At 43.4% G+C, this 27,080-nt stretch overlaps 3 protein-coding genes across 5 annotated transcripts; 2 read left to right on the forward strand and 1 right to left on the reverse strand.

Annotated features, from left to right (window-relative positions):
* The first annotated feature begins 269 nt into the window (after nt 1–269).
* On the forward strand, nt 270–2,637 carry zgc:110843 (CDGSH iron-sulfur domain-containing protein 1). The gene is made up of 3 exons (XM_003451775.5): nt 270–505; nt 1,209–1,411; nt 1,754–2,637. The coding sequence occupies exons 1-3, from the start codon at nt 427–429 to the stop codon at nt 1,841–1,843; spliced, it is 372 nt and encodes a 123-aa protein (XP_003451823.1). The 5' UTR covers nt 270–426; the 3' UTR covers nt 1,844–2,637.
* A 1,056-nt stretch (nt 2,638–3,693) lies between these two features.
* Nucleotides 3,694–6,659, forward strand: cxxc5b (CXXC finger protein 5b). Its single transcript, XM_005456315.4, has 2 exons — nt 3,694–4,128; nt 4,978–6,659. Exon 2 carries the CDS (start codon nt 5,166–5,168, stop codon nt 6,057–6,059), a length of 894 nt encoding a protein of 297 aa, XP_005456372.1. The 5' UTR covers nt 3,694–4,128; nt 4,978–5,165; the 3' UTR covers nt 6,060–6,659.
* A 7,830-nt stretch (nt 6,660–14,489) lies between these two features.
* On the reverse strand, nt 14,490–24,586 carry zgc:92242 (SH2 domain-containing protein 4A). Of its 3 annotated transcripts, none has more exons than XM_025898242.1 (6): nt 24,413–24,586; nt 22,030–22,499; nt 18,946–19,063; nt 18,517–18,622; nt 18,195–18,423; nt 14,490–17,345 (listed from the first exon to the last, which is right to left on the reverse strand). In XM_025898242.1, the coding sequence occupies exons 2-6, from the start codon at nt 22,208–22,210 to the stop codon at nt 17,203–17,205; spliced, it is 777 nt and encodes a 258-aa protein (XP_025754027.1). In that variant the 5' UTR covers nt 22,211–22,499; nt 24,413–24,586; the 3' UTR covers nt 14,490–17,202. The 3 variants fall into 3 exon arrangements, with proteins under 3 accessions (XP_025754027.1, XP_005456374.1, XP_019201882.1); XM_005456317.4 differs by having other exon boundaries at nt 18,195–18,435; nt 24,413–24,584; XM_019346337.2 differs by lacking the exon at nt 24,413–24,586 and having other exon boundaries at nt 18,195–18,435; nt 22,030–22,726.
* Nucleotides 24,587–27,080: the final 2,494 nt, after the last annotated feature.

Consider the following 27,080-nt stretch of genomic DNA (forward strand, 5'->3'; position numbering starts at 1 on the left):
AAGCTCGCAGTGGTCAAGATAATTATCCGCCGTTAGGAAAATTTGCCAGGCAGTGGAATTTTATTTATCTTTTGGTTATGGACCCGATAGTGAAGAGTTTTTTTTTTTTTTTTTAAAATACACTTAAAATAAAACGTAATATTTATTTATTTTGTTTCTGGAACGTTTTACTCATCACGGCAATTCCACTCTTCTAAGAGCGCTAAAGCGAAGCCGGAAGTAGTATGGTGGTTACGCTCTTACTCTTGTCAAGCTCCGTTCCTCCTCGGTTTTGATTGGTTGGTGGGCAGTGACGCAGCAGGTTCGGTGCGCTGTCAGAGCGGATCGAGTTTTGGTAAGCTCTGTGGTTGACCTTGCTGCTGATCGCTGATCACAAACAGTACACCGTCCGAGGAGGAAAAAAAAAAAAAAAAAAGAACTCCCAACATGTCAGCTACAAGTTTACCTGCAATGCCAATGCCTCCGATACCCGACTTACCCAGCTCGACTTTCAGGTTAACTAAAGGTAAAGTATTAAAGCTGGCTAATAGCATGCTAGCCTTGTATGAGTGTTTTGTTAGCCGTTAGCGGGTCTGCGACAGTGTATAAAAAACTGAAGTATACTGTGTGGTTGTATTGAGGCTACCGCGTGTAATGGTAACGTAAAGACTCAAATATTTTTGTATAAACTTTGTAGTTGCACTGTAAACCTTTTCCCCTTCTGGCATGGCGCCGTTAGCTGGCTAACCGGTCACCGAGCCCAATTGGACACGGGTTAATGTTTCCAACTTTAGCCTTCACTCAGTGTGGGGCACCGCTAAACGCCATCTCTGTATGCCCGGCTTCCCGCCGCTCCAGCCAAGTAGCTAATCACAGAAGTTGCTGATCAGGTCTGACAGCAGGGCCCACATTCCAGTTCTGAAACATGTGATTCTCAGTACTCCTCGGCAGATAATCCTCCATGGCTTGGAAAAATTTCGCCACTCCTGGCCAAAACAAAACACCGCCGCATACCTGCTTGTTGGTTTTCTAAGAATAGGCCTAAACTACTCTGGCATAAACCCTTTCAGAACCGGGAAACTGTTAATGGCACTAGTTAATGCTATCTATACTGCACTGGGTCCTACAGGCTGAAATGATGACTAAAAGGATGTTGCCTAAAATGACAGTTATGATCACTCGTTTAAGACATTACATAGGAGTCCTCATCATATTTGTCTTTTTTTCAGAGCATTTTTTGGTTGCTGTGCCGGTGGCGGTGGTTGCAGCTGTCGGAGGCTTCCTTGTCAGCCAGTACCTGAACAGGCGGAGCTGCAAAAAGGGCCAAGTGAACACCTGCATCAACAAAGACAGCCCCAAAGTGGTCCACAGCTTTGACATGGAGGACATCGCCACCAAGGCCGTGTACTGCCGCTGCTGGAAGTCAAAGAAGGTTGGTCCCCAGGCAGCGATAAATGTCCTTTAGCTTAAACTTCAAGTAACAGTCATTGAGCTTTCTAAGCTTGCAGGTAATCTTATCAGAGGTCCAAAACTGCTTAGCTTTCTGCAGTCACAGGTCACGGTTTGACACATATTGTGCTGGTCACATCCCAGTCGGTAATGGGATGTGACCATCTTTAACATCCCTGACCTGTGCTGAAAGTTACCCTCTGATAGCCCTCCATGCTTAGTCTGTTTCAAACTGCTGTTAGCATGAACTCATAGGTGGCTAACAGACTCTCTTCATATGACTGATAAGAGTGAATTCTGTTCTTGTTTCTCCTCTTCCCTGCAGTTCCCTTACTGCGATGGTTCCCACACTAAACACAATGAGGAAACCGGGGACAACGTCGGACCGCTCATCATCAAAAAGAAGGACGCGTAATCTGAGCCACTGGAGAACTCGGCGCTCCCTGACTCCTCGCGCGCCCGGCCCGATCATCTGTCATTCTCATTGCCGTGTCACACTGATTGATGATTACAGTATGACGCTGATATGTTCAGTCTAAACTCGTTCTCGCGTTCTCCTTTGCCTGCAACAAAAAAACATAGTTTTAATATCAAACCGGCCACACTGCTCTGACACTGCTCAGTGTGACTTTGAAATCAAAGGTCATTTGAGGACAGATAACAGTTAGACATGGTGGCACTATGACTGCAGCTTGCAGTATGACCTACTTAATGTGGCGTTTGTTTAAAGTTCTCACTGGCCCTGATAAAGGTGAAATATTTCCCCATGCGGGCATTGTGCCTTCATGTTTGGCATCCTTTCAGCCGCCTCCTCTGGGTGTGGGGCAGGTGGCTGAAAGACGAGACCTTCAGTCAGTCCAGCGTCTTGGTGAGCTGAAGCGTAGGCCTTAAATTTAAATCTAAACCAGAATCCAAACGCTCACACAACCCTACATGAATGTTAACACACGATGTTTTGTTTGTTTTGCTGCTTTAGTCAGAGGAGGTAGAAGTTTAGTTTGTTGTTAATGAACTGTTGAAACTGTCTCCTTGTAACTGGTTCCTGTGGCTTTTTGGGAAAACTTGTGTTGAATCTGTGAAGTGTTCAGCAGCTCGTGCCCATTAAGAATATATTCTGCCGTTTCAGCAGGTTGATTTTTCTACTGGCTGTGGGGGTGTCTAGTTTGATTCATTGTTCTGTACATTGTGAATAAAACTTGAGTGACCCAATTCGAAAGCTTCATTTATTCATTTCAGGACACACTCCCATCGCATTCGTTCGCCTTTTTCCACCACAGGATCGGGAACGCGTGTCACTAAACCTGTGTGGCTGTTTCGCAGCACAGCGCCGTGCTGATGGATTAACAGAGGACGGGGGTAATGAGTAAACAGCTCTGTGTGCGTGTGTGTGACTGCGGTGGGATCGGGGCTGTGAGATGTGTGGGAGAGACGGGAGTGAGGGGGGCTGCCGTGCTGCAGTGGCCATCGACACCAGTGGCCATTTTAAGACGGAGCAGTATTTGCGGTGACCGCTAGAAGACGCTGTGTTTACACGGATCGCCCAGGCCAGACAGACAGCAGTGTACGCGAACACGGTGGGCCCCTGCTCCCATAGTGACACGCGCGCGCTCGCACACACACACACATACACACGCATGCACGAGGTATCTGGCTGCGTGCCAGATGCAACGGAGGACTCTCAGAAGAGGTGGAGTGGACTCCGCCGTCCCCGCGTGAGGAGTCACCTTTAACAGACAGCGAGCTCACGTGCTTCAAAGCAGACGGACATTAGCATAAAGGCTATTTATGTTAAACCGGCTAATTTAGCTAACAGGGCTCTTCCTGTTTTCCGAGTGGCTTGTAAAAATATCATTTTATTTTGTAGCTGTTTGTTTTGATATTTATTTACATCCACCATGTGTGACACCACAACCCCAAACAGTGTGCTTTTATGTATGAAAGGTCACGGCGCCGGCTTCCGGTGTGGATAAAACACCAGACGGTAAAAAAATAAACAGTAGATCTCTATTTAAAACCATTTTAAGGGGAAGAGTTGTTTTGGTTGGATTGTTGGTTGTTTTTTTGTTTTGTTTTGTTTTTTAAATAAGAGCATTTTTATGTTAAAATAAGTAGGCGAAGCCTGGACTGCACAAACAGTAAACACTTATGAGTTTTCAGCTACTTTACTGGACATTTAATATAGCAAAGTTTGACTGAATACATTTAAAGATTTATAAAAGGATAAACAGGAATTATTAATAAACTGGGCTTTTGACTAGTTTCCACGTGCCTGAATAAGGCATAATGATATATATAATTATAGCCTAACAAGAATTTCTAATAGAGAAAACATAACTAGCGTAAATTATTAGTGTGCCCGGTGTTTACATAATTTTTACATGTGTCTCAGTTGTGCTGTTGACTGCGTGTGACCGGTGGCCTTGATTCGCCTTAGTATTCCCGCTGCCAGCTAACGGTGTGTGCTGATCTGCTTCTGTGGACGTTTCACGGGGTCGCTCTGACCAGAGCCTCGACTGCAGAGTCCACTTCGCATTTTGAGCGACGCCCCCAAATTCCGTGCAGAGTGTTTGCAGACCCTCCGGGACGGAGAGGTGGAGGAGGAATCAGCAGCTCCGCCGTCCATATACGCTACAATCACCACGCCATTAGTTCATGACTTCATCATATCTTTGACAGGAGAGCTCGGGTCGTGTTTGTAAGGTAAGCGGGGAGCTTTTCTCGACACTTCCTGTTGATTTTCGCCGTGTTGTATTGTCGCCTTTTTTCTTGCGCGCAGCGCCGTGTCGCAGCGACCACTCGGACTGTGGTCAGCTCGCCGTGGCGTCGGTCGAGCACCGTCTTCTTAGGTAACCTTAATAACGGCCAAATGATCGATCTGGTTTCCCGATCGATCCGCCAAAGGGGGCGATTGGCCGGTCTTGTAATAACACCCATCTCCCGTGTTTAATCAGCGGAGTAGTTTTTCTACAAATGTGGACACGGAATATAGCCTGGTCTTTTTTTATCCACAGCAACCGCATCGTTGCGCACCTCGCTCCTCGTCGTCGATAGCAGACAAAAGACAGCCTGTTTTTTTCCCCCGGCGTCCCTTATTTAGTCTTTCTCTGCTGAGCTTAAGCTTTGGCTGGCACACATAACAGCAGTCGTCAAAATGTATTTGAAAAGCGCGCTCCACATTTGACCTGCGCATATGCGCATATCTTTGCATATTGTTGTCGCTCTGTTATTGATTGCATTGATATACCGTGAAATTCTTAAAGGGATACTGCCTCCTGTATGCGGAAATCATTGGCAAGCATGCAGTGTGTGTCAGATACATGGCTGCCTTCATCTCTGTCCGGGGAGTTTGATTTCTGAGCCTGGCCACATGCATGTTATATTTTTGTCTTTAAGCGCCGAATCTCTGCACTCTGCTTCTCTGGCTGTGTTTGGTGGCTCTGACTGAGAACATATCTCCCAGCCCTTCTTTCCTGTAACTCTCTTTCTGTGTTTGTCACTCCAACATTTCTATTCTTAACCTTCCTCTCTTCATCCCCTATTCATTTCTAGCTCTCCAGGACTCCGAGGCTGCTGCAGAGAATGGGAATAGGGACACAGGCCAAGGCTTGCCATTTTGGCTGAAGTAACAGCAGGACAGTTGTCAGCCTCGCATCGCCTTCAATCCCCTTCTCCCTCACCTCTCCTCCCACACGCGCACGCATACTCACACAAGGACAGACAACTCCCCGTAGCCAGCTATGTCCACCGCGGTAGACATCGCTGGCCCTTCCTCCCCGGATCAGGCCCACAGCAGTGCTAAAATCCCCAATGAGCCACTGAGACCAAGCCTTAAGCGCTCTAACCACCCCTACAGTCTCTCCCATTACATCTCCACCCCTTCCCCGGCTGTGGATGTCAAAAGCCTGATGGAGCCCTCCTCATCTCAGCAGCGGGCCACCCAGCCCGGCCACGCTAAGCCTCGCCGGGCCCCCTCCTGGCCCGACATGTGGGAGTCGCCCAGCGGGCTCCACCTGGCCCACGCTGCGGAGCTGCTGATGCGCGCTGGGCTGCTGGCTCTCACCCCTGCCACCACAGAGCAAGCCAGCTTGGGCGCACAGAGCAGCCAGCCAGCTAAGAGGGAGGCTGCAGAGGCAAAGAGCGGAAAGGGAGACGGCGAGGGAGGTGGGTCCGGGCCTGAGGAGGAGGAAGAGGACTCCTCTGCATGCAGCACTGACTTCCAGCCCTTCCTGGGTGCCTGGTTCCCCTTCAGCCCCGCTCTTTTCCCCCTGGCAGGCTTCCAGATGGGGGGAGGTCACTGGAGAAGCACGGCCATGGGAGCTGAGGGCATAGAGGGGCTGGTGGCCGAAGGATACTCTCCCAGCTCCCTGGGCGGGAGCAGCGGAGGCAGGAGGAAGAGGAAGAGGTGCGGGGAGTGCGTACCGTGCCGGCGTCAGACGAACTGCGAACAGTGCAGCAGCTGCCGCAATCGCAAGAGGGGACACCAGATCTGTAAATACAGGAAGTGCGAGGAGCTGAAGAGGAAGCCCGGGGGGCCGGGGTTTGAGAGCAGAGTGTCTGGGTTTGATCTGAGGGGGTCTGATTTTACTTTGGGTCTGGCACAGGAGAGAAGCAACGGAGCCTTGGATGGATAGTAACGCTTGCGGTGGCAGGATTTGTCAGAGGTTCCCGGTTGGATGATTGTTGAGGAGCTGCAGTTTTAACAAAACAAAAATTACAAAACCACACACACACCAACACACACCCACCCACAGGACACCCTGTTAACATGCTCGGACTGTGACTGTCAGAGACGTTCAAAGATGTTGTGTTTCGTGCGGAGCTGCAGCTCCCGTTTAAGAATGTCCACACACGTTCCCATCCATTTTGACAATCAGTGAATTGGAGAGGCGAGAAAGAAGGATACCAATGTTTGTCAATATTCAGATGATGACAAAAATTCTGTAAATAGACTGTAAATATCTGGAAAACATTATGTCTTCTTCTTCCTTCTTTCTCTTTTTTTTTCTTTTTTTTTTTTTTACGTTGCTTTCCAGTTTGGATGTACTGTGCTTCAAAGGTAAAGAGGAGCCAAATGTTTTGTTTCTAATGAGGGGAGTTCTGTTTCTGTTGTTCTGACGTCACTGCATCAGTAAGAAGTGAATGAGTTTGGCCTCGGCTAAATTATTTCATGTGCAACTTGTACTGTATAGCGCTGTTTGCCCTTTTGAAATAAAAGAAATTTGCCATGTGCACTCGTCTGCAAGCTCTATGCTACGTCTTTGTGTGTGTGTGTGTGTGTGTGTGTGTGTGTGTGTGTGTGTGCGCGCGCACTCATTTGTAATTGGGCGTATGTGTCCGTTTGCAACCTTGTTTCTGCTTGCGCACACATGTGCTCCTGTGTGTGTGTGTGAGGTTGTGTGTGGATTATGAGTCACCTAATGGTGTGGCTGAGAGCCTTATCACAACCCCACAGACACACAAACACACCTACACGCTGCCTTGGCAAGTCCAGTGCGTGCACTTGAGCACACCTAACCTGACACACACAATCATCACAAACATTCGGGCTCTTCCTCGCACACAATTTCCCTTTTTTTTTAAATTTTCCACGTACGTATATATAAATCTCACACACGCACACACAGATGGGGGGGGGGGCAGATTTCAAGCCGAATACACAGCCAGCTGGGCTGAGGCTACAGGGTGGGTTTTTGCTTGTTGCCGTAACGATGGCTGATGTGATAAGACCTTCTTCCTCGGCGCCACACTCCAGGGGACCGCAGGGAAGACGTAACCATGGCAACGGTCGGCCCGAGGTGTCACGCTATAATTGGGCCACGGCTGCACTTCCTGTGAGCCTTCAGTCAGGGGGGATCGCAGAGGGACTGTGTGTGTGCGTGTATGTGAGTGTGCATCTGTGGGGGTGGGGGCGGGAGGGGGATGTGCACGTCCGTGCGTGTGTGTGTGTGTGTGTGCGTGTGTGTTTGTCAGGCGGGGAGAGAGAGAGACAGAGAGAGAGGGAAAGCACTGCACGCCAGCCAACGCAGGACACTGCCAACTCATGGAGAAAAGCAGCGAGCTCCAACATCATGCAATTACAACGCTCCCACTGAATGAGAAACACACAGTCTTTTAGTTTTGAGTCCACAGTCTAGTGTTTCTTCATCTCCCAGACAAAGGGGGAATTTCAAATTCTTGGATCTGCAGCTTTTTCTTTTCTCACCCCCCCCTCTCTTCAGTGCCTTTCTAGTGATTTGGAGCTTAATCCCCCCACACCGCTCCTCCTCCTGGTCTCGTCACACATGCACACACACACACACACACACACACACACACACACACCGGAAATCTGTGTCACCCGCTGCCCAGCAGGTCCAGTGACTCCCTGAACGCCTGCAGTCTGGCTCCACTGGCCTGCAAGATGGCAGGAGCAAAAAAAGGAGGGGGGTGGGGGGGGCATTGAACGGAGGACAGAGGAGAGGCGGAGGAGGGCTGTGAGAGAGAGAGAGAGAGAGAGTTGGGGGAGGTGGAGGAAGAGGAGGAGAAGGAGGAGGGAGTGGAAAGCGGATCCAGGGAGAGGGTGAAGGGGAGAGGAGGAGGTGTGTGTGGGGGGTGGGGGGAGGCATGGTGAAGGGCAGAGAGAGAGAGAGAGAGGGAAGGGGAGGAAGAGGAGGGGTAAGAGGGAGAGATGAAAAGCAGGCCACAGGGGGAGAGAAAAGAGAAAGCGAGGGATATGCAGGGAGGAGGATGAGGGAGATGGACAGCAGGGGATGAAGATAACGTGGGGCCAAACAAAGAGAGTGGGAGAGATGAGTGTGAGATCCAGCGAGCGCGGTGATGGAGGCCGATTGAAATGCAGCGAGACATAGATGCGGGGAGGTTAATGATGGATGCATTGTCCAGATAGACAGTGTGTGCCGTCACAGACCCCTGTGGAGCCTACATATGTTAGCACCAGCGGCCCTGCCCACTCTGGAGGAAAAACTCCTCACACACACACACTGCAGTGGAGCAACCTGCCAGCCCGAGGCAACCTGCGCTGGAGCTGGGCGGACCCTCGCTCATGAGCAAGTCCTCTGAAATTTTGGCCACTGCGTTTGCTCTGAGACACTGTGTCTCATTGTGAAGATCTTTTTTTCCCCTTCGACCATTGGCCGTTTCCCCAGTGTTAGGAAATGTGTAACAGCTTTGCAGAAAACATCATCTTTCTGAGATCACTCGTCATTATGCCTCTGTTATCCATTTGCATTCCCCTTTTGTACAGATGGAAAACATGCATCTCCCAAACAGCAACACAATGGCTTCTTACATCCTCAAAAAGCCCTGTCTCATCTTCCCCCCAGGTTATATTTTGGTGACACCGAGGTCAAAGGGCTTTCTTGACCTTTGACCCTTAAAGCTGTTAAAGGTGGATTCAGAGTACGCCAGCTTCTAAAAACAGCAACAGGATGGTCTTGTTTCTACCAGTGAAAAACAAGCAGAGAAATCACTAAATGATACATGTGACTTCAAAAATATCTGAAATGGATTCTTATCCTGTCAAATCAAAATACAGTCATAAAATCCAGAACAAATAAAAATAACTTTCAAATCCTTCTCACATTTCTATGCTCGGAGGTAACGTGTGCACAAAATTCTGTTAATGTTTAGCTTGCTGCTGATTTTCAAAAAGGTAGTTCCAGGAAGCTAGGCAAAGCCCAGGGATAAAGTCTCTCTGTCTGCAGAGATATTTCATCATGACGTCGACCACCCCACGATGTGGAATTGATTATTACCAAAGATTATTGGGCTGGAACTCCCTTTGCACCTTTAAATTTGCACAACTCAACTCCGAATCTTTTAGAGCACTACCAATCTCGACCACAGCTGCAATGTCAGTTATACAAAGTAGTACACCGTGATTTTTGTGACAAGCCCTGCGAATTTCAGTTAAGTATTAATAAATAAGTTTTTACAAACAACTAATGTCCAACTAATAGACTGTATATAGAAGATAGATGTCATTTTTAGATCTGAAAAGTAAAGTCAGCGTGAACTCGGCATTCTTTCTCATTTCCAGCAGGGGGCGCTGCCTTTGATTATAAACAGATGTCTGGTTGTAACTCTTCCTGATAGTTTCATGGTCTCAGTGGCTAGTTTTAAGTTGTTCCTGAAAACAACACAGTGCTCGTTTCATAAGTTATGGTCCCCATTAGAGTCAAAAAGGATGATAAAGTTTGGTTTACAGTGTGATTGACAAGTTGCTAGTCTATAAGTTTGTTGTGTTCTTCCATTTGCACCTAAGTGAAATTGTTTAAATATCTTAGTTTTATTAGTTTTGAATACAGTTTATAAATACATAATTCACAGCCTACCTACAGGGAGACCCACAAACCTGGACTTTCTATTTTACTTTTGACGCATATGGAACAAAACAACTATTTCAATCAATTCTTTAAAAAAATAACAATAATAAAGTCGATTTTTTTACCCTATCAATGCTACAACTCTGGGCCAAACCTGGAGGACTGATTGTCATTTTAATGTGTTTAAACGTGTTTAACATGTTTATTTTATATGGCGAAGTCCCTACGAATGATCAATGGTCACCGTCAGCCTCTCAGGCTTTTTTTTTCCGCAGTATTCACTTGCAGTATGTCTTTAAGCACAGTTTTTAAAAACATTATGAAACAACTCTAACCCATGGATTTACAGTTTGCAAGCACCAAATATCTAAACATTTCAGAAGAGAATCACTCTCAAGCTGAGTAATATGCCAATAGGGACATAAAGCCTGGGATCAGGAATGTTTCATAGCGAGTCACCCAAACCCCGGAGCAGGATATTAATGTCCAACCTTGTGTTGTGGATGAATCATCTCAAACGTTCTCTTGCCTGAAGTTTGGTTAGTTTTTGGTGTTCTCTGGCCATTGGGGACTCTCACATTAACTTCTATTCTGGGGAAAAAAGTTAACCCTCATCCTAGTGAAGATGGAGTGTCTAATGTGTTTATATTATGCTGGCCATTACCACACCAATATATATCAGTTAGCCCAGCTCCACTAACTCTACAAACATAGTTGGGCTTTAGATTTCCGTCTTTATGTGCAAAGCAATAGCAGAAGAGTACATTTTAGTCCTTCGGTCCCGATCCTTCAGTTATATCACCTTCAAATGAAAACTAGCGAGCTAAAGTCCTGCTTTCCTCTAGCTTTGTTAAACATCTTTCATGGAGGCCTGGATGTTAAACTTTAACACCTGAGAGAAACAGTCATGATGATCCTTTTTTTTGGAGATTTATTTGGACCGTTTCTCAGTGATGCCACAGTGTTTGATTGATTTTAACCGAGGAAGAGTTCTGACACAGAAACGGCCGATAACATCAGACATAGGAAGCGGATATTGTCTTGCTAGCACCCAGTGAAACTTCATAGCATGAGGATGCTGTGGCTACATCCAAATGTAGGCAGGTATTTTTTAAAATGGGTATTTTTCCAAGGTTGTTTTGAAAAATATCTCTGTTCACATCAAAATGCAAAAAAACAAACTCAAGTGCTGTCAAGAACAGCCAAAGCAGGTGGCAATGTAACCTCGCGAAGACATGCTGCTCAATCAAAAGCACTGAAACAATAACAGAACACAGTCTGGTGTCAAAAAATCAAACCACATACCTTTGGTTTTAAAATTTACGTTTTCCTTGTCTACATGTAAATGCAGTAATGACGTTTAATGCATTTACTTGTTTTAAAATATTCACCCTGCCAGGAGTCTTTCAGAAACTCAGTTTTCAGTGATCCAAACGCCGCTTACATGTGTACGAAAGACCCCAAAAAATAGTTATTTACCTAAATAACCATGTGGACGTAGCCTTTAAAACAAAACATAAAAACTCAGGGGACTCAGAGGATCACATCAGTATAACCCATCCAACAGTTGTTTTAGTCTGGATCAAAGTGTTGGACCCATAGAAAGTATAAACCAGAGACGTAGTGACCGTGCTGTCACCCTCTGGGTTCTGAAGAACTGTTTTAAAGCCTTGAGACCAAATGTTTCTGCTGTTGCCATTTTGGTGTAAAAAATCCAAATGTGACAAAGGGGTATGGGTCTAACTGTGAACCCACTTGATCACTGGCCAGCAATGTGTCGGTTAATCCTCTATTTTGAAACGCGGTATGACCAAGGTTTACAAAGTGTTTACAGAGTCAAAAAGGTGTTTCCCATTGGCTTCCATTTTTGTAAGTCCTCTACTTAGAGTACAAGCTGTGTCCAAATTCAAAGGCTGCATCATCCTGAGGACCCGGCCTTCGCGGTCTACGTGGGCCGGGTCCTCCGAAGGCCGTGTTGGCCGGAAGTGAACGGCTGTGAAATTGGACGGTCTAGCCTTCAGATTTGCGTCACCGCTGTCTCGGTGGAGTTTAATAAACTCAGCCGTCTGCTCCTTGCTATCTAAAATATAACAGGACACTGCTGTAAATTCTCCATCATCTCGCACTTCTCTTTAATCAGTTTTCCGTTTGATGTTTATTCAGCTGTAATCTCAGCCAAACCGATTTACTCACGAACAATTACAACAATAAAAAGTCAAACAATAACATTTTAACAAGTTATCTAAGTGACTTATATATCATGTTTAACCTGAGTAGCCAAAGACCGCAGGGGTTTGAAAACGATGTGCCGGGAGTTCGCTGTTCTCGCCGGCTCAAGCGAGCCTTGAACCCCAGGGTTGCTATTGAGCTGGTGGGTAAGAGACGTCTCAGAAAACGTTGGAGCACTTTTGCAAATATGTGATGTCTTGATAAACCAAGCAGATATTTGAAGTTAACACAGCTACATTCTTGCCTGAAAATATTTAAAAAGTTTATTTTGTGACCCGGAAACAGTAATAAGAGTAATATTAAAACTAAGCAGCTGCCGCTGTTGTTGGAAACTGAAATTGGCTGGGACGCGCTATGAATTGTAGGATATGGTGGGCCACGAAGGATACACCCGACCCAGGCTTCAAATTCGGGGAAAACAAGGACGCATTTGTCGGCTGCATTTGGAGGAGTCTACGAATTTGGACAGCGTTCGTCGCGTCGCTGTGACGTAATTGGCCTAGAAATGCGGCCTCAGAGGGATGCAGCCCATGAATTTGGACACCCCCATCGTTTTAAGGCAATTTATCATTAGCTAAAATAGCTAAATAAGAAGCTACGTTCATGTTTATTATGCTCTATAGCTACATCATCGAAAAATAAAACTTAAAAATATTTATTGGATTTAAAAATGTTTAATCTTACACATTTCAGGTGTATCCTACTTTTTGCCCAGTGGCAGCTATAAATTCCACCCACATATCCTAAGTCGGATACACAGATAACAAATTTAATGGATGTAGTTTTCAACATTTGTATAGTTTCGAATAATTACATGAGAGGCACAATCTGATATCCACATGTTAGAGTTCCTGCTACATCATCATAATAGTGTTTGTGCAGGATCAACATTGCAACTGACCAATCATGTTGTCAGAGCATTCACTTCGCATTAGCCAAGAAGTTAGCAAATGTTATAAAAAACTATCACAACCAAACTAGCACGAGTAATCTAAATTAGGCTAACAGCAAATCTAAATTGCTAAAATATTTATTATGTTGCATAAATTAATAAAGAATAAAAGAAAGATTTATACAAACAAAAGTTTTTTTCCCTCCACGTTCCCAAGCTATGACATCACAGCAATCCAATTGGTCAGTAGCATCCTGGACCAACATGACTATGATGATCCAGGACCAACAACAACAGAGACTAGCTCATTACCAGAGAAGCCTCGTTACAAACGCATCATATCTAAAAGACGTGGCTATGAGTTAGGGCGTATTATAGATAATGTTTTTAAGGTGAGGGTTGAGCTGATCATGGTTAAATGAAAACAAGCTTTTTACGCTGTGTAACTTAGCTTACTTAGCTTTACTGTTATTTTGCAGTGTGAATTCTTCAAAGTTAGCAAACTGAATAAAAAGCCTTAATTCATGAAACTTAGAAGTAGTCAAATAACCAGAATTGTTACAGGCTAAGTAAGCAATCTTCAGGCTATAAATGAGACTACCATTGCATTCTTGTGGAAAAGCCTAAGGTGATGTCTGTCAGAGATTCTTTTTTATTGTCTTTCCCCACAATGACCTGATTCACAGAAACGATTAGGAGATAGCATGTCCAAAAGACAGCCAGATAATATATGTTGTTTACTGTCACACAGTCGACACATGACATGCTGCATGTGTCCTAATTTCACCTTTCGAGGTGGATAGAAAATAATTAGGAGCAGCAGCACTCTCTATGCGCAGCACACCAGTCTATAGAAACATTACAAGAGCTTTCTCAAGGAACAAAGGTGAACAGGCTCCCACAATGCTTTACTGGGAAACCCAACACTGTCCTACTATATATAGCAGCGCTTTTCACGCTGTGTGCATGACTGCTCGTGTAGAGTCACATGGTTCAAGATATATGGCCGGACAGACGCTCACAGGCTCTTCACTGAGACACACACACACACACAGAGGGTGAGGGTGTGGAAGTGAAGGAATGCGAGAAGGTTTACTGAGTTGACTGTGACGTTGTGCTTCCCGTGACCAGACTCTCATTTTCTCTGTCTCCCCTAGCGTCTCGCCCTCCGTCTCAGTCTAAACCACATGCTAATCAGCTTTCTGTTCTCTCCCTTTGATCTCTGATGGGCTGTTTTCTGATAGAGCCCAATGAATGGATAATCATTGTGTAAGTGACCACTATCTACAGCTTCTCTGTGTCATCTGCAGCAGTCCCACCTACACACACAAACACACACACCAACACAACTTTGTTAGAAGCAAGAAAACTCTTTTAGTTTGTTCTTTTACACAACAGACATAAACTCATGTAGGAAATATACAGTACAAATGCAAACAGAAGGTAAAATACAAAGTGTCAGCAGGAGGAGAGTTTTAGGAATTAATTAGTGACCAAGTAAAAGGAACATGTGACCAAACAGTTAGGTAGTAACTACAGCTCAAACAGTGCAAACCTTAAAAATAAAGTACTGCTGTCTCTGCCACGGGTGTGATTTTGTTCTTTTCTCTGGCTTCTTCCTCCTAATGTCCCGTAAAGCTGCAGTAGAGCCTATAAATATTTGTCCAGGGAGATGCTTTTCACTGTTTTAGATCTGTACTCCAGCGCAGTGGAAAAGAAATGAAGCAATGGCCATGAGGTTAAAGTGCTGAGTCAAAGCAGTGGAGGGTGTTCACATCCAATTTGCCTGACCAACATAGAAACATAAGTTATTTTTACACACAGTCCCTCTAATTTGATGACCATGCAGTTCTGTGAGCTTAAACATAGCAGTGTTTTAGCGCTAAAATGTGGATTTTTTCCCTCCCTGCCAAGTCCATCACCTGATTATGCCCTCTTGACTGACCTCATCTGATGCTAAGTATAGAAATGTTAACATCTTTGGGTCCAAATATCAAATACGAGTTTAAAAAAAAAGTGCACTTATGTGGCTTCCACAGCTGTCGGCAATCCTGGGCATGTGGCCATGTTGAAGTCATGAAGACATGGATTTGTTTTAACTACAAAAAGTTTGTCAGGTCAGCAGATGTCAAATGTGGCTAAATGCTCCCTCAAAAAAACAAGCTAATGTTTGTTTTGTAGGTTTTTTTTGCTGTTTTTATTGTTGTTTTTTGACAATAACCAAATTAAAAGGTAAATAAAATATCACAACTTTTAGTTTTTGGCCAAATTCATCAAATTTCTTTTGCCCTACAAAAGTCTGTGAGGAGCAGTGGTGTGAGCTGGATGCTAACATTAGCATGCTAACTTGCTTATGTCAATAACGCTGTTTAGATATTAGCCTTCCTCATCATAATGCTGCAACTGAAATCCCTTATTGTACGCTATATATTCAACATGTGCACTATTGTTCAGCATGTTTTTGACTGAATTCCAGTATAATGTTTATCTGCAACATGCTACGGGTCAATTCCTGAGAGCATACGTGCATTTCTAACAGAACCTGACGTCGTTTCAGATTAGCCAAGTACAGATACACAATGAAAAAGTATGGTACACCTGGCAAAGAGAAATTTAAATGCTTGAATTTAAATGTTATTGAAGTTAACTCTCAACTACTTTGGTCATTGTATCCTAAATAGTTATGCCTATGTAATATATCATTCCTGTGTGCGGCACAATTAGCGTATAAATGGGTTATTTTATTATAATTATTAGATATTATTTTATTTTGGTCTACTAAAGTGTACACTGTTGTGTACTTTTAGAGACAGCCTGATAAATTAATGCACAGTAAAAGTTGAAGGAACGTTACTCTGAAGCATTCAGAGATACTTAAAGCAGCAGTCCTCAACCTTTGTTGCACCACGGACCAGTTTATGTCCGACAATATTTTCACGGATCGGCCTTTAAGGTGTTGTGGTTAAATACAACAAAATAAAAACAGTAATGGACCAAAAAAAGAAGATTTATTCATAACACACGGGAAAAGACCCAGGGAAACCGAGTTAACGATAAAAAAAAAAAAATAAATAACAATAAAAATCGATAGAAAGCCTGAAAACCATGAGTTTCACACCCGAGCCTCATATCTCACGGCCCAGAACCAAACGAGCCACAGACTGGAGCCATGTGGTCCGGGTGTTGGGGACCGCTGACTTAAAGCACCCAAGCTTACTAAAAGTCTTATTGTCAACTTCAGAGAAAAAAATAGAAAAGACAGAATTCACCATCTAATGAAGATAAGTGCTTCTATCAAATATCATTCACTTTCATTATACTCCTGACACAGGATTGGTAGATCAACTCAGAGACCTGATGCTAGTTAGCGTGCTAGAGCTTGCAGTTCTGTCAAAAAGAGCCACAGTTTAGTCCCTTTGAATCCGACAGGTAGAGTTTCTTTTCAAGTCGAGTGTGCTGGAGTGGCCATTACTCCATTGGTAACATTTGCTCTGACAGAAAAAAAGGCAGTGTATGCTGCCACATATTCCAACCTCATCATAAACTTCTGGTTAAATTGTTCTTGAGCAAGACACCAAACCTGAAAGGCCTCCTGAGCATGTCCGTGTCTGTCAGTGAATGTCAGGGACAGTAGAAAGTACACTGAGTATAATGACCCTGTTAATAATTTAACATGAATTTGGTTGTTTTCTTTTAAACCCAAAACTCTTACGCCAGCTAAAACGCTGAAGGAGAATTTTGCCAACAAGCAATCAACACAGTTAAAAACATTATAGTAATACGGTACATGGACTACATTTAACATAGTTCCCACCTTTGGATCAGTAAAGAAAAAAATGCAGGTGATTTATCAGTTTTTCCTGCGTATGACATGTCAGTAATAAAACCACAGTGTTTTTCACCGGCAGTCAATAGTCTGTGTTCGCGTGCGTCTCTCTGGACACCACGCTCTGTGTCGACCTGTCAATCACAGACGCTGTGTGAGCGTATCTGAGCTCGAATTTCAACTCAACATCAAAGCTGCTTAGTTTTATCATTCAGGTTGACTTCAGTCCAAACGCTTTCAAGTCTTTCTCTCACTCCACCCCCAGATGTTTCTCTTTCTGTAGCTCGGACCTTGAAATAAGGTCTAATAAAGTGGATTTTTGTTCACTGCTCGGGTTCAAGTCAGAATCCTTTTCTTTCAGTGCGTGCAGCCTCAGCCTGAGCTGCTGCTGTACAACAGAGTGGTTATTTCTGCAGAGGGCTCATTACACTCAGTAGAGTAGGCTCTTTGGGGTCATGTGTAGCAGGGATACACGTGGAGTCCTAATGGGTCAGCGGTGCGCTTCACTTCTGCAGATGAGCAGGTTTGGCTGGTATGGGCGGTTTCTTGGAGGCAGTTGATGTGTTGTGATGATTATCTGTGAATTTCTTCCTGAGCTGCTCCACGCGACCTCTGCCCTCTGGCTTCTCTTTGTAGCACGCAGTTTCTAAGAAAAGAAGCACAGGATGCAATCAATGACATGTTCTGGGATACAGCTGAGGTGGCACCTCTTTCCCAACGATGAGCTAATTTGTAAAAATCAAACGGACACGTTATGCTGTGAGTTGCTAGTTTTAGAGATGTTTGTCATTCTTTTAACTACAGTAGATCAAAATGGCACGTGCCAGATATCGTGCCAGATATCATTCCTTTCTACTGAACTACACCCCGCCGCGAGGAGAGGTTCATGCAGCATGACAGGTTGAAAATATTAATGGTGCCCATAATGTTGCTAGCTGATGGTGGATGTAGACAGTAGAAAGAAAATAGTTCCTACATGAAGCTGCTCACAGGCAGGCACTGTCTGGGGCTGACGGTCGTGACGATGTATGATAATATAACAGTTCTGGACATGTGATTACTACACATCAACAAAACCTGGCAACCCACACACAAGCTATCCAGCACAGAAGTGTTATGTTCACATGAACTGTTCCTTTAAAACAATAATCAGCTTAATAAATGTGAGTCATGCAGTAATCAATATGTACTGTAACACTGAACAGGTCTGCAGAATGATCCCTGATAGTTCAGTTTTTCATAGCTCACAGTAAAATAGTATGCGTCTGTACTGCTCCTGCACTTTTGTACACTTTTGACCATGAGCCATCTGTGCCGATTGATTCTTTGAGTTTATTGTTTCTATGGGCTGTTCTAATAAATAGCTACAATTTTGTATTCAGACCCACTTTATATCGATTAACCTGAATTTATAAGCAGTTAGAGTTGGTGATTATCGTACACTTTTAACACAAGCATACATAGATCCCTCCTCTATCCGCTCCTCCCTTCTCACCTCTGTCCTGGGGGCCGGTTTTCTCCGTGTCCGCCAGCGGGGCTCTGAGCGGCTGGTTGCCATGACTACTAAAATGGGGCTTGTAGAGCGGAGTCCAGTCGCTGAGGTTGTCCGAGCCGCTGCCTGATTCGCTGTCGCTGTCCTCAGCTGTGTCCTTCGGGTCATCATCAGCGCTGCACGAGTCCATGTCTTCCTCGGATGACTGGTCATTCGGTGAAGCCGTGTCATCCTGCGCGTAAGACTGAAACGACTTGATGTTATAAACTCTAACACACGCGCAGGTCGTCGCACTTTCAAACACACTTCAAACATGGGAACTTACATGTGTGACGGGTAGCTGGATGTCTTCTTTAAGGTTAAGCTGCTGATCCTCGCTTCCTGGAAGCAAGTCCACTCTCTGGATGGCATTCATGTTATCAGACTGGAATCTGAAAGACAAAGACATCCGTTTTAGTCCCTCCGATAACAACCTTTAAATGAATCCACCAGTCAGCCATGTCACTAATAACTTCTATAATCAAGTTGGTGCAAGGAATTGGCCGGCTGACTGAAACTATTTAGTTCACTGTTGATCTAAACTGTATGTTATGTGCTAAGTTAAATACACAATGCAGAGCAACATTAGTTCAGATCTATTGAAAATAGCTTATTGTTCTTTACTGTGATAAGATAAGAGCTTATCATCCTTTGGATTTCTTTGATTCGACTTGTCAAAGATGTTTTTTGGAAAAAACACATTATGTGTTTCTACCTGTTGTTCATGAGGTTCTGGAGGAGTCTGGAGGATCTCAGTTCGTCCACCTCGCCGATTATACTGACGCTCACGTCACCATCCCGCCCGAGGAGCCACTTCACGTGTTTACTGGAAGCTGGAGAGAAAATAAGGAAAACAAAATGTATATGAAGCATATAACATCTAAAATATATTCTCATTACACTCAGAGAGAAATGCTCAGCAGCATTCAGAATGAAGTCTTCTAACAAACTGTTATTGTGGCTATCAGCCAGAAGGTGGTGCTGTCCTATAAGTGTTGGTGTTGGGAAGCCTCACTCCTGGAACAGACTTGCCCTCTAACACTAGTACGTTTTCAACCCAGTTTGTGTTTTCTGTGTCCTCGGAGCTTTTCCTCCTGGAATTATTTAATTGTCTCCTACAGCAAAAAAACCTTCTCACCTTCAGTAAAAGTGTAGTTAAATGCCCCCTTTAAGTTTCACTTTAAGATACCTTACATGTTGTAATGCTAAAACCTTTATTGAAGGGTCTAATGTTACAATAATCATGAATTCACTCACAGTTATGAATCAATAAATTATATAATGTTGCGTTCAAATCCTGGAAACTGGTTATTTTCAGCCATTGCCTCATTATGACGTTGTATTCAAAAATAAAAACCCCATCCTGATGACTGTTTTTCCATGACAGTAGAGTACCTGATAAAGACCAAACACCTGCCATGATGTCACAGATTGGGGCGTGGCTTTAAAATTCAAATTGTCGGTGTTGAAATTTCCCCAGCGGGACCGGTGAACATTTACAGATTTCCAGCTAATAATGGCAGCTACTTATTTTTAGACAAATGTCTTGTGTGCTACGCATGAAGTGACATAGCACATAATGGGACCTGTGATGTCAAAAAAACCCCAAACGACACACCTTCAGTATTCACGTTTATAGTCACCTCACTGAGCGTCAATCACCTGCCATGACTTTGCAGACCTGCGGTGCCTGTCTTTATTACCACCACACCCGCAAATTAACCAGAAATCCAGCACATAATAGAAATCTTCACACACAAGTGCAGGTTTAATCATGCATTTGTATTTAAAGACCTGTTTGCACACCACGTGTAAAGGCTTGTTTTTCCCATCCACACAACAGTGAACAAAGACAGAAAGATGCCAGACTGGATTGTATGGAGTGCAATGTGCAAACGGCACACACTCCGTCACCTCTCAGGTGACATGGCAGAGATTGGGTGAACAAAGATGGGAACTTAATATGTGCTTTAAAGCGCGGTGACGCCCCAGAACCACAGGACCTCCTCGATCTTATTCAGCTTTCAGCCAACAGAATGATTCAGCTGGCCGTGAGAGATCTGTCCATCAAACCCACACATGCTCACACACACACATACATTGTCCAGGTGAACCGGCTGAGGCGGCAGGGTCTCAGTGAGTTAGAATAACACCTTAATTAGAGGAAGGCTGGGTGAAATGAGTAAGAGAGAACAATGGGGATGATGGTCAAACTGGATTTCTTTGGGTGTAATCTGAACACATTAGTCAGATTGGTAACCAGAGAAGGTTTTGTACAAAACTTGTGCTTCACTGCTCACGTGTACTGAGAATTTAGAAGATTTCAAGTACACAATAAGTAGGTGTAAACTCTGGTGCCCCATTTTCTAAAATCTGTATTTTTGGAGCCCCCCAAAGGAGTTGGCAGCAAGCAATAAACTAAATTAAAAATAATGAACATGAAGTGATTTGCAGTGAACGATATTTACAGGAAAAACATGGTGTTTTCTCTTAACGTGTTATGGTTATACTGCCCAGGGGTTTATTAAATATTTAAAGCAATCTAAAATGAAAACTAATAATTTTAAATTTGGGATGAGCGGGTTATCAAAGTTCTTCTTCTTTGCAAGCTACATATTCATTGTATAAGACAAAGTAATGAGTTACAGCACTATTATAAGAAAATAACAATAAATAGCTAAATGAAGCTAGTGCCAGCAGCTTGCTAGGTTAGCTTAGTATACAGACAAGAAAACGTGAGAAAAGCTAACTGTTGCTGCTGTTGTAAGCCAACCATGAAAAACCTGGGACAGAAACTTTGTGAAGCTGCAACTTGTGTATTTTTTTAAATTGTATTTATTTATTTGCACTTTAGATTTGTGCATCTTAAAGTAGCAAGATAAACATTGTTAAGGACAGTTACAAAAAAGAGAGGAAAAGCTAAGCTAGCTCTTTCACTTATTTCTAGTCTTACTATTAAAAAGTTAAGCTAACCAGCTGCTGGATGCACCACTTCCTTCAGCAGATATAATATATATAATATCTATATAATATTCACATTTACAATAAATTTATCCATTTATAAACTTTTTGTAAAAGCTAGTTTTTATTTTGTTTTCAATTCAGTTTTTGCTTTAAGCTAGCTTTGAGTTTAGCTTTTAATCTTTAAAAATGTTTCATTTTAGTTTTGTTTTATTAATTTTAATTATAATCTTTTTGCTTTTGTATTCTGTGGCATACAAAAGACGTTATATTAGCGAGAAGGTATACAAGTGTATAATAAATAGGCTAACCAAAATACAGATCACAACCTTTAAGAAAACAGCTAACTTACATAGCAAACAAAGCCTCCAATGCTTGCTGTACTGACAAATTTAAACAAGACTAAAAATAATGCAGGTCCTGTATCCTAGCATATTTCAGTTAGCCTTATAAATAAACCATAATGTTTCCATAATATTTCATTTTCTGGGTTTTTATATTTTAGTCAATTATACATTTTTACAGGTAGCTTTAGTCTTCAGTGAACCACAACAGCTTCTCTCTCTCATTTACCTAAATGATTTCCGCCTACCTAACCTGTGGAAAGAGTTGTGACACCTGCTGTTCCTGTAAAGAAATCTGGTGATGTCGGTATTGTCCTCATTAACAATGTTATGTAAAAATGGGGGCCAGGTTTGACAGAAACCTTCCTCCTTCCTCTTCCAAACAATGGTGTTTCATGAGTGTTTAAGGCTGTTCCTTTACTGGAATTTATACAAGTGTGGCCTGTATGGTGAGCTGAACAAGTTTACCCACTACAGAATAACCAGTGCTGTACCTTTCTTTGACTTGGTGTTCCTGTTGTGTCCTCTTTCCCTCTCCTCCTTCTCCTCGCGCTCTTTCCAGCGGCGTACCTGCTCCTCTCTCATCTTGAGGAAGAGGATCCTCTTCTGCTCCTCACTGAGGGCCTCTAGAACCTCAGGTTCCACCCACATATCTTGAAGGATTTGAGCCAGCATCCTGCCTCTTTTCCCGGGCACCACACACGACCGTCAGCCCCTCTGTCTCTCGGTCCACTGGGTTGTGTTTCAGCAGTGGGGAGTGATCGCTCCTTTTCCCGCTGTGCTCAGAGTCAGGTTGCCCTTTTCTTTGAAGGATATGGGATCAGGTACAGTCCTGGCTGTTGGAGGTCACTTCGGTGTTGATTGTCAAGTGTTGTTTCTCTGGACTGCAGCAGGAGTGTGCAGGCTCTTTCTGGAGGTGGAGGTGCAGGGTAGAGTATCCGGATCAACTGGGCAGTAAATGCTTCTGTTGTGGGTTTTAAAGAGAGAGTGAGAGAGAGAGATTAAATCTACTTTATTGTTTTGTTCCCTTTCGCTCAGTGCAGCTCTGGCTGGCAGAACACAATAGGCCCTAAGCAAATAAGTAACAATGCCAAGTGTAACGTGTGTGTGTGTGAGTGTGTGTGTGTGTGTGTGTGTGTGTGTGTGAGTGTTGCAGTGAGAATGCTGCTGTGCTTCCAAACACTGATGGGCAAATAGGGGCAGGTTCAGTATGTCAACACACTCACACACAGACATAGACAGGGCGGGGTGCTAATGACTCTATGCTATCTCTGAGTAACAGACCCAGGGATAAAGAGTTGAATATTACACACACACACACACACACACACACACACACACACACAACCTCATTTTTTTCAGAACCTTATCAACATGCATGTCAACACAGTTAGTTATAAATTAATCAGGAAGCCCTCAGAGTCTAAATCCCAGAAAACAACCTTGTGCAGTTTTTAAAATATGTGGGCTAATGTTTTGCTGAGTGAGAGCCAATAGGATTTGTGTGGCTGATAACAGCTGACCAATGAGCGCTTGAGAGCGATCCAGTGTTATGGTCACTGATAAACATTGAGGTTATATGTGCTTCACAGGGGGCACATTTAGTGATTCTAAATCCTAGTGGTGCTCAGTACTGCAAATTTTAGTACTGATCCGATACAGGGCAAGTAGTGCAGATATCAGCTCACATACTGATACTAAAAAACCTACAAAAGCAGCTCATGTAGGCTAGAGCAGTGTGTCCAATGTGTCATGATTTATGAGATAAATCATGAGCGCTTTGCAAATTCTAAACACATTTTAATCACTTAATCACTGTGATTTATACTGTCCACAATAATTAGTTCAGTGAGCTTCATACTGTACTTAGAGGACAGAAACAAAGTATCGATCCTATCAGGCGAGTATTGATTCAATTCCAATACCACAGTTAGGATTATTACTATCGATATTTGGATTGATCTGCCCACTTCTACTAAATCCTGGACAAAAGCTGAATAATTCAGCTTAAATGAAGCAGTGAAACCAGGATATTTTGCACCTTTACATTTTTGTTAGCCTGGGAACTCAAAACAGTAGAAAACAGTCGATTTGGTCTGGCCCTGCTACCCACAGGTCACCAAATCTCACTAAACCGAGCAGCTTAGTTTTGGTGTCAGTTGTAGAACCAGTGTCCCTTCTTTCTATATCTGTCAGTAGTTTTTTTCCCTCGCTGTGATGTCTTTGTGATCCATGTTCTTGCCTATGTGAACGCCTATCCTCTGTACATTGAATGGGGGCTGTTAAAGCCCTTTGAGACTGTGATTGAGCGCAATGCAAATAAACCCAACCTGACTCGAAGACTTCATAGCAAACATTCAGCTCTGTGGCAAATTGCTTCAGCTCTCTATTCATGAACAGTGTTACACCTGCACCACAGCTCCCACAATCAGCTGTGTGAATTTGGGACAAGAGAAGCATTCAGGCTGAGATGTGAGCGCGTCCAGATTTCTCAAAGACAATAACAGCCCGTGCAGACTCTTCAGAGAAATAATATCACAGAAAGGGACAAAATTAGCACATTAGTCTCTGTTATTCTTCTGTAAAGGTAAAGCATCGGGCTCTGGCTCTGCGCCAGCATGCAAATAAGCCCGGGGTTTGCTTCTCTGCCGTTACACATACACCGAGAAGAAAGAAAGAAAAGCAGAAAGGCATGTGCACGGCATACTGAGAGAAAAGTTTGAAAGGTCTCTCAGTGTGAGAAAACACTGGCCATTTCACAGCGGCGGGGCAGAGTGTGAGAGATAAATGAACTTAGACGGGCCGGAGAATGGCAATCAAGCAAGAAAAGCAGGCAGAGAATGAAAGAGGAGTGCAGAGGAGGGAAAGTGGACTTACTCAGCGGCTGCCAGCTCGTAGCATCTCCCAGCTCCGGTCTGACTTTCAGTGCCTGTGTGAGTGAGCGCTATGATGAGCGTGTGACGCGACAGGCCGTCACAGAGCGCCTTTGTGTGTGTGTGTGGGATCAGATCAGTCGTCAGCAGTGCTGGTATGCAGGCTCGACTCAGCTCGGCGGCATTTGTACTTGAATAGAAGTGGGACGGACTGACATCAGTGCATTTGTCTTTTTTTCTCCCCTCCCTTCTCCTCCTCCTCTTTCCACTACCTCTTATCTCCTGTTTAGATTACTACAATATCACAAAGAGGTAAACTAACAGCAGCTGGGTCACAATATTAAAGTAAGCACATTTACACATGCAGTGTACCTGCTGCTGTTAATGACTTCATAGCCTGACATTTCTAATCTGCTCCGCTGATGAGATTTAGTTATGTTCAAGGACACAAGGAGTTTAATTTCCCCTGACAGGCTCTGAATTTTACCCATCAAGGGAAAAGAGGGCAATTCTCTGTGATTATTTTCTTTTTTTTGTCTTTCCTACATGTACTGTTTAAATCTTATCCGGCTGAGAGTGCCTGCATAGCTGCATTTATCTCCCCACTTTCCTCCTTCTTCTTCCTTAAGGAAGTCCTGCTGGCTTTGTACAAAACAATTAATCACAACACCACATGCACAGAAAGGAAACTGGGGTTTTTTTCATAGGGGTTTTCCGTCAACAGGTTGTTGACACCGTTATTATACAGGTAGTCATTGTGTTTGCTCTCACTCTGCCCAGAGGCAAAAGATCAGCTAGATAGCACAAATGTCAGTCACATTCCTATCAGCAAACAAAGCTATTTAAAACCTCCAGTGTATAAGTGATGCATCAATGATGAGGCTGTGGCGTGATTTTCAGGGTTATGTGACTCACAATGAGGTTTCTGAGATAAAAAAAGGGAATTGCTGCTCCTGTGATTTTGTTTACAAGGTAATGATTTGAGAGATGATTACGTACACTGCTGTAATGGAAAGTACGTTAAGAGAAGGCCTTTATTAAATGGGTCAGTAATTCATTTACACTTTTATGACTGTTTTCTATGTAAAATGTTATAATTTGGTCATAGATTTATTACAAAATCAATGTTTATTTCTTCATTGTTTATTTAACATAAATTATTTAACATGGTTCATCATTTATTTGTTGAACTTTTAATACAAATTTTACCTAAGCTTCTGCACAACAACTTAAGTGCTTGTTTGGTGTATTTTACCTTCGTTTCATCACAGTTACTGCCACGTTAAGGTTTACTTAAAAGAAAATTTCAAGCCACTTATTTGGAAGGTCTGACTCATTCAAACCTAGTTATCAAGTTGTAAAGTCGGCTAATCAGCAAGGATGTGGGGAGTGGTAGGAGCGGAGTGGAAAACAGGCTGAATGTATATGAGATGACACAACACACCTGCAGTTTTAATCCTGGTGTGAGCAACAGCTGAAATTTGTTATAACACATCAGTTATAAAAATGGCTTTAATAAAACTAGCGTGTTACTGTGAATTTATTTTTTATTTTTTTTAAAATCTGCATTAAAATCGCAATATTTTTATTTACAAATAAGGCAGGAAATGGTTTGCTTTGTTTAGCTCAGTGGAATGGACCCCAAATCCCCACAACAGCTACCATTGCGCAAAGTGAAACCGCAACTGCCATCAGTCAATACTGCTGAGTTTCCACCAAAAGTGATACCAGACACCTGTTTGTCTACCTCTCAGTGTGTTTCTCCCTCTCTCCTGTTTTTTTCCTTTTCCTTGAAATCTTGCTCACGCCATTTCTTCTAATCAGTGGCCACACCTCTCAGTTTGCATTAACAGGAATTATTTTGTATTAGGAGCTGATTTCCAATAAGGAAAACTTACTCTTTCCTTTATCTGTCACCTTCTTACCTTTTCTAGGCAAATGACATTGGCTTTTGCTGCCGTGATGCCAGGTCTCTCTTGGAAATGACGGACTTTAGCCACAAATGGCAGTGGCTAAAATCCCCGACGTTATTTACAATAGGCGCAAATGAATGAATGACTGGAGGTTTGAATTCACTCTGAGAGTAATACACGTGCGCCCACACTGAGTGGTGTTGATGCATGAGCAGCTCCCTCTGCTGGAGCAATGCGAAATAACAAGTCAAGTCAATGAAAGGACCATGTGCAAGCTGGGGGGAGAGAATAAATGAGAGCATGCTTTTAGTCATACTACAAAATATATGTTTGGTGTGTGATTATCCTTATTGGGTATATAGATCCGTTTTGAACAACATAAATATAGTATGTGGTAGATGCATTACCTCACTATATTGAAATAATGCAAAAAAACAAAAAACAAAGAAACAATAAAACCACATTGTAATTAAAAGGATATTTTAATATACATTTTTGATTTTTATATAATATAAATGGACACAAAATTAGAGACACAAAGCTGAAATGGTTTCGACACATGCAGAGAAGGGATAGTGGATATACTGGACAAAGGATGTTGAAGCTGCCAGGCAGGAAAGACCACAGAGAAGATTCATGGATATAGTGAAAGACGACCTGCAGAGGGCTGGTGTGACAGAGGAGGGTGACAGGGTGAGGTGCTGGGTGACCTGCTGGTGTGACCCCTAAAGAGAACAGCAGAAAGAAGAAATTCTAAAA

Source organism: Oreochromis niloticus, linkage group LG2 (assembly GCF_001858045.2).
Source record: "Oreochromis niloticus isolate F11D_XX linkage group LG2, O_niloticus_UMD_NMBU, whole genome shotgun sequence".
NCBI lineage: Eukaryota > Metazoa > Chordata > Actinopteri > Cichliformes > Cichlidae > Oreochromis > Oreochromis niloticus.